This window comes from Babylonia areolata, chromosome 29 (assembly GCF_041734735.1).
Source record: "Babylonia areolata isolate BAREFJ2019XMU chromosome 29, ASM4173473v1, whole genome shotgun sequence".
Lineage (NCBI taxonomy): Eukaryota > Metazoa > Mollusca > Gastropoda > Neogastropoda > Buccinidae > Babylonia > Babylonia areolata.
Genome location: NC_134904.1, coordinates 8,868,516 through 8,881,870, shown reverse-complemented (window position 1 = coordinate 8,881,870; position 13,355 = coordinate 8,868,516). Strand labels below are relative to the sequence as shown.

Sequence of the window (13,355 nt, the reverse complement as noted above, 5' to 3'; positions counted from 1 at the left end):
AGTGACACAGCAATGACTGATAATTTACACACATTACCTTGTACAGTAACACAGCAATGACTGATAATTTACACACATTACCTTGTACAGTAACACAGCAATGACTAATGACTTACACAGTACTTTGTACAGTAACACAGCAATGACTGATGATTTACACACATTACCTTGTACAGTAACACAGCAATGACTGTTGACTCAAAGAGAGCCAGGAGCAGAGAAGCACTCACCGGTCTCTGGGGAACTCCCAGCGGGGGTCATAGGGCACACGGACGGGGGGCGGAGGGGGCAGGGGGTAGGAGGCGGTGCTGGACGTGCTGGACGTACGACACGACTTCTGGGACATGAGGGGCTGGCTGCACACCGCCCCCTGTCAGCACGGGGCACAGGGTGGACATGACACGTTGCATTATCATCGTCATCATGAGGAGGAGGAGGAGAAGAAGAAGGAGAAGGAGAAGAATAAAGAGGAGGAGGAGGAGGAGAAGAAGAAAAAGAAGAAGAAGGAGGAGGAGGAGAAGGAACAGGAGGAGAAGGAGCAAGAGGAGAAAGAGGAGGAGGAGGAGGAATAGAAGAAGAAGAAGAAGGAGGAGAAGTAGGAGGAGGAGAAGAAGAAGAAGGAGGAGGAGGAGAAGAATAAGCAGGAGGAGGAGGAGGAGGAGGAGGAGGAGGAGAAGAAGAAGAAGAAGAAGAAGAAGCAAAAACAAACAAACAAAAAATTTTAAGTCCTACACAAAATCAGTGAAACTCCACGAAAGCTATCCTGGGTGATCTGAAGGTAAATGATCCAATGCTCCCTCCCCTCAGCACACCTAACTCCCCACGTCTCCCTCCCCCCAGCACCCCTAACTCCCCACGTCTCCCTCCCAACCCCTCCATCCCCCTACCCACCTTTGCTGGGTACAGCTGGTACTCAATCAGCAGCTTCCTACGTTTGTAGCAGAAGCAGACGGAGGCCACAGTGACCACAATGATCAGGAGAAGCAGGCCGGCCACTCCCCCGATGATCAGGTAGCCAGGGTTCGATTCCAGCAGGTCCCCCAGGTCCATGTCTCCGTCTGTGGCCATGGCCGTCCGTACCTTGTCCCGGGAGCCTGGGGGACAGTGGGGCCAATTCTACTGTGGAATTTGAGGTAGTGTGTAGTGTGGTGTGCAGTGAGGTGTGATGTGGTGTGTAGTGTGGTGTGGTGTGATGTGGTGTGTAGTGTGGTGTGGTGTAGTGTGGTGTGATGGGGTGTGTAGTGTGGTGTGATGTGCTGAGGGGGTGTGTGTGGTCAGGGCCGTCTGTACCTTGTCCCGGGCACCTGGGGGGCAGGGGGGTCAATTCTACTGTGTGGGGTGGTGTTCTTTTATTGTGGTGGTTGTAAGGTGGTGTGAAGTGTGGTGTGAAGTGTGGTGTGTAGTGTGGTGTGTAGCGTGTTGTGAAGTGTGCTGTGAAGTGTGGTGTGTAGTGTCGTGTGAAGTGTGGTGTGGAGTGTGGTGTGTAGTGTCGTGGTGTGAAGTTTGGTGTGTAGTGTCGTGGTGTGAAGTGTGGTGTGTAGTGTCGTGGTGTGAAGTGTGGTGTGAAGTGTGGTGTATAGTGTCGTGGTGTGAAGTGTGGTGTGAAGTGTGGTGTGTAGTGTCGTGGTGTGAAGTGTGGTGTGTAGTGTCGTGTGTAGTGTCATGGTGTGAAGTGTGGTGTATAGTGTGGTGGTGTGAGTGTGGTGTGTAGTGTTGTGGCGTGAAGTGTGGTGTGTAGTGTGGTGTGTAGTGTGGTGGTGTGAAGTGTGGTGTGAATTGTGGCATGTAGTGTGGTTTGTAGTGTGGTGTGAAGTGTGAAGTGTGGTGTGGTGTGAAGTGTGGTGTGACAGGGAGTGTAGTGAGGTGTGACGTGGTGTGTAGTGTGGTGTGATGTGGTGTGTAGTGTGGTGTGATGTGGTGTGATGTGGTGTGTAGTGTGGCGTGATGGGGTGTGTAGCGTGGTGTGATGTGGTGTGATGTGGTGTGTAGTGTGGTGTGATCGGGTGTGTAGTGTGGTGTGATGTGGTGTGTAGTGTGGTGTGATGGGGTGTGTAGTGAGGTGTGATGTGGTGTGTAGTGTGGTGTGGTGTGATGTGGTGTGTAGTGTGGTGTGATGTGGTGTGATGGGGTGTGTAGTGTGGTGTGATGGGGTGTGTAGTGTGGTGTGATGTGGTGTGATGGGGTGTGTGGTGTGGTGTGATGGGGTGTGTAGTGTGGTGTGATGGGGTGTGTAGTGTGGTGTGATGTGGTGTGATGGGGTGTGTGGTGTGGTGTGTAGTGTGGTGTGATGTGGTGTGATGGGGAGTGTAGTGTGGTGTGATGGGGTGTGTAGTGTGGTGTGGTGGGGTGTGATGGGGAGTGTAGTGTGGTGTGATGGGGTGTGTAGTGTGGTGTGATGTGGTGTGATGGGGTGTGTGATGTGGTGTGTAGTGTGGTGTGATGTGGTGTGATGGGGTGTGTAGTGTGGTGTGATGGGGTGTGTAGTGTGGTGTGATGGGGTGTGTAGTGTGGTGTGATGGGGTGTGTAGTGTGGTGTGCTGTGGGGGTGTGTGTGGTCAGGGCCGTCTGTACCTTGTCCCGGGCACCTGGGGGGCAGGGGGGTCAATTCTACTTTGTGGGGTGGTGTTCTTTTATTGTGGTGATTGTAATGTGGTGTGAAGTGTGGTGTGTAGTGTGGTGTGTAGTGTGGTGTGAAGTGTGGTGTGGAGTGTGGTGTGTAGTGTGGTGTGTAGTGTGGTGTGAAGTGTGGTGTGGAGTGTGGTGTGTAGTGTCGTGGTGTGAAGTGTGGTGTGTAGTGTCGTGGTGTGAAGTGTGGTGTGTAGTGTTGTGGCGTGAAGTGTGGTGTGTAGTGTGGTGTGTAGTGTGGTGGCATGAAGTGTGGTGTGTAGTGTGGCGTGTAGTGTGGTTTGTAGTGTGGTGTGAAGTGTGGTGTGGTGTGTAGTGTGGTGTGAAGTGTAGTGTGATGTGGTGTGGGTGTGGGTGTGGTCATGGCCATCAGTACCACCTGGGGGAAGTGGGGTTAATTCTACTGTGTGGGCCCTGGTGGTGTTCTACTGGGATGGTGTGTTGTGTGTTGTGAAGTGTGGTGTGTGGTGTGGTGTGTGGTGTGGTGTTGTATTAGTGTGGGTGTGGTCATCATGGCCATCCGTACCTTGTCCCAGGCACCTGGGGGGTATGGGGGTCAATTCTACTGTGTGGGCCCTTTATTATTTTTTTTCTCAAGGCCTGACTAAGCGCGTTGGGTAACGCTGCTGGTCAGGCATCTGCTTGGCAGATGTGGTGTAGTGTATATGGATTTGTCCGAACGCAGTGATGCCTCCTTGAGCTACTGAAACTGTGCCCTGGTCGTGTAATTTCATCATCATATTGTGACAAAAATACAATACAATACAATACACTCTAAAATACGAATCACTTAGTACATACAGACATGCTGACTGGTAGCCCAGACTTCAACACACAATTGAGTCATGTAGCCGTCATCGTCACCATCACTATCACAATGATTAACTTCTTCTTCTTCTTCTGCGTTCACTCGTATGCACACGAGTGGGCTTTTACGTGTATGACCGTTTTTACCCCGCCATGTAGGCAGCCATACTCCGTTTTCGGGGGTGTGATTGCTGGGTATCTTCTTGTTTCCATAACCCACCGAACGCTGACATGGATTACAGAATCTTTAACGTGCGTATTTGATCTTCTGCTTGCATATACACACGAAGGGGGTTCAGGCACTGGCAGGTCTGCACATATGTTGACCTGGGAGATCGTAAAAATCTCCACCCTTTACCCACCAGGCGCCGTCAGTAAATGATTAACAACACACTAAGCACATGCAGGTATGCTGGTAGCCCAGACTGTTCTTCACCACAAAAGAGTGTCTGTTATCATCACCATCGTCGTAATCGTCATTGCCATCATCACGACAGACAACTCACTGATCATGTGCAGGTTTGCTAACTAGTACTGGTAGCCCAGACTGTTGTTCACCACGTCTGTTACCATCATCACCATCATCATCATCATCATTGCCATTATCATGACAGACAACTCACTAATCACATGCAGGTACGCTGACTGGTACTGGTAGCCAAGACTGTTCTTCACCACAAAAGAGTGTCTGTTATCATCACCATCATCATCACCATCATCATCGTCATCATCATCACCATGGTCATCATCATCACCTTCATCATCATCATCATCATGACAGACAACTCACTAATCACATGCAGGTACGCTGACTGGTACTGGTAGCCAAGACTGTTCTTCACCACAAAAGAGTGTCTGTTATCATCACCATCATCATCACCATCATCGTCACCATCATCGTCACCATCACCATGGTCATCATCATCACCTTCATCATCGTCATCATCATGACAGACAACTCACTAATCACATGCAGGTACGCTGACTGGTACTGGTAGCCAAGACTGTTCTTCACCACAAAAGAGTGTCTGTTATCATCACCATCATCATCACCATCATCGTCATCATCACCATCGTCATCATCATCACCACCGTCATCATCATCACCTTCATCATCATCATGACAGACAACGGGTGCAATAGCCGAATGGTTAAAGCGCTGGACTTTCAATCTGAGGGTCCTGGGTTCGAATCTCGGTGCACCTGGTGAGTAAAGGGTGGAGATTTTTACGATCTCCCAGGTCAACATATGTGCAGACATGCTAGTGCCTGAACCCCCTTTGTGTGTATGCGCACGCAGAAGATCAAATACGCACGTTAAAGATCCTGCAATCCATGTCAGCGTTCGGTGGGTTATGGAAACAAGAATATACCCAGCATGCACACCCCTGAAAACGAAGTATGGCTGTCTACATGGTGGGGTAAATAAATAAAATAAAAAAAAACGGTCATACACGTAAAATGTTACATGTCTGTCTGAGTGTGTATGTGTGTGCGTCTGAAATCTGATTGAATGACACAGGAAACGAATGATGAGCGCTCAGTGGCAGCCGTCAGCCGGCTCTACCCAGGTAGGCAGCCTGTGGTGCAAATGTCCCCGTGTATGTAAAGCGCTTAGAGCTTGGTCTCTGACCGAGGATAGGCGCTATATAAGTATCCACAATCAATCAATCAATCAATCAGACAACTCACTAATCACGTGCAGGTACGCTGACTGGTACTGGTAGCCCAGACTGTTCTTCACCACACAAGAGTACCAGCCCTCACTGCTCTCATTGACGGCTCTCAGCGTCAGCATCCAGGGGTTGTAGTTCAAGTCCCGGGTGCTCTGTTGACCAGACAGCAAAGATAGTACACTGTCTGTTCTCACCATGTGACCAAACAGCAAAGATAGTACACTGTCTTCACCTTGTGACCAAACAGCAAAGATAGTACACTGTCTTCACCATGTGACCAAACAGCAAAGATAGTACACTGTCTTCACCATGTGACCAAACAGCAAAGATAGTACACTGTCTTCACCTTGTGACCAAACAGCAAAGATAGTACACTGTCTTCACCTTGTGATCAAACAGCAAAGACAGTACACTGTCTTCACCATGTGACCAAACAGCAAAGATAGTACACTGTCTTCACCTTGTGACCAAACAGCAAAGATAGTACACTGTCTTCACCATGTGACCAAACAGCAAAGATAGTACACTGTCTGTCTTCACCATGTGACCAAACAGCAAAGATAGTACACTGTCTTCACCTTGTGACCAAACAGCAAAGATAGTACACTGTCTTCACCTTGTGACCAAACAGCAAAGACAGTACACTGTCTTCACCATGTGACCAAACAGCAAAGATAGTACACTGTCTTCACCTTGTGACCAAACAGCAAAGATAGTACACTGTCTTCACCTTGTGACCAAACAGCAAAGATAGTACACTGTCTGTTCTCACCATGTGACCAAACAGCAAAGATAGTACACTGTCTTCACCATGTGACCAAACAGCAAAGATAGTACACTGTCTTCACCTTGTGACCAAACAGCAAAGACAGTACACTGTCCGTTCTCACCATGTGAACAAACAGCAAAGATAGTACACTGTCTTCACCTTGTGACCAAACAGCAATGATAGTACACTGTCTGTTCTCACCATGTGACCAAACAGCAAAGATAGTACACTGTCTTCACCATGTGAACAAACAGCAATGATAGGACACTGTCTTCACCATGTGAACAAACAGCAATGATAGGACACTGTCTTCACCATGTGACCAAACAACAAAGATAGTACACTGTCTTCACCTTGTGACCAAACAGCAAAGACAGTACACTGTCTTCACCATGTGACCAAACAGCAAAGACAGTACACTGTCTTCACCATGTGACCAAACAGCAAAGATAGTACACTGTCTTCACCTTGTGACCAAACAGCAAAGATAGTACACTGTCTGTTCTCACCATGTGAACAAACAGCAAAGATAGTACACTGTCTTCACCTTGTGACCAAACAGCAAAGACAGTACACTGTCTTCACCATGTGACCAAACAGCAAAGACAGTACACTGTCTTCACCATGTGACCAAACAGCAAAGACAGTACACTGTCTTCACCATGTGACCAAACAGCAAAGATAGTACACTGTCTTCACCATGTGACCAAACAGCAAAGATAGTACACTGTCTTCACCTTGTGACCAAACAGCAAAGATAGTACACTGTCTTCACCTTGTGACCAAACAGCAAAGACAGTACACTGTCTTCACCTTGTGACCAAACAGCAAAGACAGTACACTGTCTTCACCTTGTGACCAAACAGCAAAGACAGTACACTGTCTTCACCATGTGACCAAACAGCAAAGATAGTACACTGTCTTCACCTTGTGACCAAACAGCAAAGACAGTACACTGTCTTCACCATGTGACCAAACAGCAAAGATAGTACACTGTCTTCACCATGTGACCAAACAGCAAAGACAGTACACTGTCTTCACCATGTGACCAAACAGCAAAGACAGTACACTGTCTTCACCATGTGACCAAACAGCAAAGATAGTACACTGTCTTCACCTTGCTGATGGTGCTGGTCAGTGCGTGCTGAGTGGTTTGTCTTTCCAGCTGAATGGATAGTGAGAGAGGGGGGAAAGGAGGTGGGAGGAAGGGAAGGGTGGTTCAGGAAAAGATCCATGTAAACCCAGACACTTTCATGTGTGTGTGTGTGTGAGAGAGAGAGCGAGAGAGAGAGAGAGGGAGAGGGAGAGAGAGGCAAGACAAGACAAGACAAGACAAATTCTTTATTTCGAGGATAATAGATAAGCACTGGTGTGCTTTTTTACATCCAGTCCCCACCCTGAATAGGGTCTACTCTACACAATACTACATAAAATGAAAGCAGAGAGAGAGAGAGAGAGAAAGAGAGGTAGATACAGTGATGGAGAGGTAGAGACAGTGAGACAAAGACAGAGAGATCTATAGAGAGAGAGAAAGAGACAGACAGACAGGGAGAAAGCATTATAAAACACACACACACAAACACACACACACACACACAAACACACAAAGAGAGCTAGATCTATATCTTCTCATACCACACTGGGAACATACACGTCAAATATTTTAACAAATATATTCCGGCATGAATAAAACCCCACATTTTGCTGAAACGTCTTTGGTATCACCTGCACCTTTATGGAAACTCCCAAGACCGCAATTTGATATCGATCATACTGATCTGACCAAAGAATGAACAAACGAACACACACACACACACACACACACGCCCTCACATTGACAGTCCGGACGTAGGGGTTGCCATGGCTGTCCTCGTAGGACCCGTTGACAGTGTAGTGGTACACCCAGCGCAGCTCCAGGTCCCCGAGGGCAGAGTGCTTGTTGTGGATGGCGCACGACAGCCGGGCTGTCTCCCCCTCCCTCACCGTCACGTTCACCGGGCCCCGGCTGATCACCGGCACATGCGACGGTTTGCCTGCCACACCCAACACAAACACATGTACACCAACAGTTACGCATGTGCCTCAATAATCTAATTACCAGCACATTCAACGCTTTGCCTGCCACACAAACACAGCACGTGTGACGGTTTGCCTGCACACCCAACACATGTGCACAGATCATAACACATGTGCACCAATAATCTAATTACCAGCACATTCAAAGCTTTGCCTGCTACATCCAACACAAACACAGCACGTGTGACGGTTTGCCTGCACACCCAACACAAACACATGCGCACAAATCATAACACATGTGCACCAATAATCTAATTACCAGCACATTCGACGCTTTGCCTGCCTCATCCAACACAAACACAGCACGTGCAACACCACATCCAACACAAACACAGAATGTGCAACACCACATCCAACACAAACACAGCACATGCAACACCACATCCAACACAAACACAGCGTGTGCAACACCACATCCAACACAAACACAGAGTGTGCAACACCACATCCAACACAAACACAGGAGTGTGCAACACCACATCCAACACAAACACAGAGTGTGCAACACCACATCCAACACAAACACAGAGTGTGCAACACCACATCCAACACAAACACAGCGTGTGCAACACCACATCCAACACAAACACAGCACGTGCAACACCACATCCAACACAAACACAGAGTGTGCAACACCACATCCAACACAAACACAGAGTGTGCAACACCACATCCAACACAAACACAGCACGTGCAACACCACATCCAACACAAACACAGCACGTGCAACACCACATCCAACACAAACACAGCACGTGTGACGGTTTGCCTGCACACCCAACACAAACACAGCGTGTGCAACACCACATCCAACACAAACACAGAGCGTGCAACACCACATCCAACACAAACACAGCGCGTGCAACACCACATCCAACACAAACACAGCACATGCAACAGCACATCCAACACAAACACAGCATGTGCAACACCACATCCAACACAAACACAGCACGTGCAACACCACATCCAACACAAACACAGGAGTGTGCAACACCACATCCAACACAAACACAGCACGTGCAACACCACATCCAACACAAACACAGCGTGTGCAACACTACATCCAACACAAACACAGCACGTGCAACACCACATCCAACACAAACACAGAGTGTGCAACAGCACATCCAACACACACACAGAGTGTGCAACACCACATCCAACACAAACACAGCACGTGCAACAGCACATCCAACACAAACACAGCACGTGCAACAGCACATCCAACACAAACACAGAGTGTGCAACACCACATCCAACACAAACACAGCGCGTGCAACACCACATCCAACACAAACACAGCACGTGCAACACCACATCCAACACAAACACAGGAGTGTGCAACACCACATCCAACACAAACACAGCGTGTGCAACACCACATCCAACACAAACACAGCACGTGCAACACCACATCCAACACAAACACAGCACATGCAACACCACATCCAACACAAACACAGCACGTGCAACACCACATCCAACACAAACACAGCATGTGCAACACCACATCCAACACAAACACAGAGTGTGCGACACTTTGCCTGTCACACCCAACACAAACACAGCGCGTGCACCAATTATCTAATCACCAGCACGTGCGAAAAGTTTGACTGTCACATGAAACTCGAGCTTCACCTTCACTACTTGACTTGGCAGTCACTACGTTCAGACAAATTCATACACGCTACACCACATCTGCACTTCCGTGCTTGGGGTGAGTCCTGTCAATGTCGTCAGATTCATGGGGGGCTGTTGTTTCAGGGACGTGGTGGCGGTCTCCACTCTGGGAGAGACGCTCACTCAGTCTGGCTCCACGACTAAGCCATTATTGTCGTTAGTAGGGGGCTTAGTAGGTGGTGTCTTAAGTACGTTAAAACAGAACAGGCACCACTGAACACCACCGAAGTGACTCAGCAGCAGTGCAGGGTCTCCTCTGGTGTGTGGCCTCCAGGCGACCTAACATCGATGGTTCCCTGTGGACTGCCGACGCTGGAACTGCGACAGACGAACCCGGGTGTGGCCGGGTGTGGCCGTGTATGGGGGAATCTACATGAGCGGTGTGGGAGTAATGCCACTGAAACGGCGCAGATGATGGGGCAGCAAAAAAAAAACAACAACAAAAAAAACAACAACAACAACAACAAAAATCATACACGCTACACCACATCTGATAGGCAAATGCCTGACCAGCGCCATAACTCAGGAGTCAGGTTTTGAGCGCATGTGTGTATATAATATTATATTTATGTTCCTATCAGAGTGGATTACTTCTACATAATTTTTCCAGAGGACTTCTTCTTCTGCGTTCACTCGTATGCACACGAGTGGGCTTTTACGTGTACGACCGTTTTTACCCCGCCATGTAGGCAGCCATACTCCGTTTTCGGGGGTGTGCATTATGGGTATGCTCTTGTTTCCATAACCAACTGAACGCTGACATGGATTACAGGATCTTTAACGTGCGTATTTGATCTGCTTGCATATATACACGAAGGGGGTTCAGGCACTAGCAGGTCTGCACATATGTTGACCTGGGAGATCGTAAAAATCTCCACCCTTTACCCACCAGGCGCCGTCACCGTGATTCGAACCCAGGACCCTCAGATTGACAGTCCAAAGTTTTAACCACTCGGCTCTTGCGCCCGTCTTTCCAGAGGACAACACTTGTGTTGCCATGGGTTCCTTTTCAGCGCGCCAAGTGGATGCTGCACATGGGATCTCCGTTTATTGTCTCATCCAAATGACCAGAAGCTTGGTTCGATTTTTTCAGTCAAACTTGGGAAGAGGGCGAGATCGAGATTTGAACCCAGGCTCTTACGGACACTGTGTTGGCAGGTAAGCATCTTACATCATTCTGCCACCTTTCTTCCATGCTGATTTGCACAGAAGGTATACTGTGCTTTCTGGAGTCAACACTCAACGCATTCTGAAGTGCAACACATCACAACACAACACAACACAGTACAGTACAACACAACACAACACAGTACAGTACAACACATCACAGTACAACACATCACAGTAGAATACATCATAATATAATACATGACAACACAAATACATCATAATATAATACATTACAACACAATACAGTATGACACAATTCAACACTATACAACCCAGTATATTACAGCACAACACAATACAGTACAGTACAGTACAACGCACCACTACACACCACACACCACCACACCACACCACACTGCACCACATCACACCACCACACAACACCACATCACACACCACCACACCGCACCATATCACACCACCACATCACACACCACACAACACCACACACCCCATCACACCACACAGCACACACCCCATCGCAGTACCTGTGGTGACGGCCACGAGGAAGGATCGGGCCAGGTGAGTGTTAACACAGGACACACGACACGTGTAGTTACCGCTGTCCCCCTCCACCAGGTCGTCAATCCGCAACACGGCCCCCTGACACAGTCATGGTGAAGACAGACTGTACTGTCTTTGCTTGTCATGGTGACGATGACAATGATAATGATGGTGATGACAATGATGACAACGATGACAATGATGGCGATGACAATGATGACAATGACAATGATGGCGATGACAATGATGGTGATGACAATGATGGTGATGACAATGATGACAATGATGGTGATGACAATGATGGTGATGACAATTATGGTGATGACAATGATGGTGATGACAATGATGGTGATGACAATGATGACAATGATGGTGATGACAATGATGGTGATGACAATTATGGTGATGACAATGATGATGATGACAATGATGGTGACAATGATGGTGATGATACTGATGGTGATGACAACAATGACACTGATGGTGATGACACTGATGGTGATGACACTGATGGTGATGACACTGATGGTGATGACAATTATACAGAATCATCCTCACCACAGAATCATCCTCACCTCAATTAATTGTGCCACAGAATCATCCCCGCCTCAATTGTGCCACAGAATCATCTTCACCTCAATTGTGCCACAGAATCATCCTCACCTCAATTGTGCCACAGAATCATCCTCACCTCAATTAATCGTGCCACAGAATCATCCTCGCCTCAACTGTGCCACAGAATCATCCTCACCTCAATTAATTGTGCCACAGAATCATCCTCACCTCAACTGTGATACAGAATCATCCTCACCTCAATTAATTGTGCCACAGAATCATCCTCACCTCAACTGTGATACAGAATCATCCCCGCCTCAATTGTGCCACAGAATCATCTTCACCTCAATTGTGCCACAGAATCATCCTCACCTCAATTGTGCCACAGAATCATCCCCGCCTCAATTGTGCCACAGAATCATCCTCACCTCAATTGTGCCACAGAATCATCCTCACCTCAACTGTGATACAGAATCATCCCCGCCCCAACTGTGATACAGAATCATCCCCGCCTCAATTGTGCCACAGAATCGTCATCACCTCAATTAATTGTGCCACAGAATTGTCCTCACCTCAATTAATTGTGCCACAGAATCATCCTCACCTCAACTGTGCCACAGAATCATCCCCGCCTCAATTGTGCCACAGAATCATCTTCACCACATAATCGTCCTCGCCTCAATTGTGCCACAGAATCACCCTCACCTCCTACACTGTGAAAAAAAAAATGGGAGAGGGGGAAGGGAGAAGGGGACACAGGGTCAACATTTCACCATCCCACTGTCCCGGACACAGCTCTGCAGACACACACACACACCCACCACAGGTGGAGGAACGTGGTAAACAGTTCAGCGCAGCCCACAGTGACTCTCCAGACACAGAACCACCACTGGTAGAGGAAAGTGGTGAACAGTTCAGCGTGGCCCACAGTGACTCTCCAGACTCTGAACCACCATTGGTGGAGGAAAGTTGTTAACAGTTCAGCGCGGCGCCACGGTGACTCTCCACACACAGAACCACCATAGGTGGATGGAAGTGGTGAACAGTTCAGCGCGGCCCACAGTGACTCTCCACACACAGAACCACCATAGGTGGATGGAAGTGGTGAACAGTTCAACACGGCGCCTACAGTGACTCTCCACACACAGACTGGAGGGATCGGGGGACAAGAAGGTTGATTGATTGATGTGGATACTTATATAGCGCCTATCCTCGGTCAGAGACCAAGCTCTAAGCGCTTTACATACACGGGGACATTTGCACCACAGGCTGCCTACCTGGGTACAGCCGACTGACAGCTGCCACTGGGCACTCATCATTCGTCTCCTGTGTCATTCAATCAGATTTCAGACGCACACACATACACACTCAAACAGACATGTAACATTTTTTTACGTGTATGACCGTTGGTTTTTTTTTTATTTACCCCGCCACGTAGGCAGCCATACTCCGTTTTCGGGGGTGTGCATTATGGGTATATTCTTGTTTCC

The 13,355-nt window shown here is 48.2% G+C and overlaps 1 protein-coding gene across 2 annotated transcripts in view; it reads right to left on the bottom strand.

Annotated features, from left to right (window-relative positions):
- The window catches only part of LOC143274603 (fibroblast growth factor receptor 4-like), a 70,673-nt gene that overhangs the window by 19,418 nt on the left and 37,900 nt on the right, over positions 1-13,355 (bottom strand). For both annotated transcript variants that reach the window (XM_076578468.1, XM_076578469.1), the window contains exons 4-8: positions 11,295-11,409; positions 7,711-7,910; positions 5,125-5,260; positions 892-1,094; positions 231-370 (exon numbers count right to left, since the gene is read on the bottom strand). In XM_076578468.1, coding sequence (XP_076434583.1) covers positions 231-370; positions 892-1,094; positions 5,125-5,260; positions 7,711-7,910; positions 11,295-11,409 — 794 coding nt within the window. The remainder of the gene's footprint in view (positions 1-230; positions 371-891; positions 1,095-5,124; positions 5,261-7,710; positions 7,911-11,294; positions 11,410-13,355) is intronic.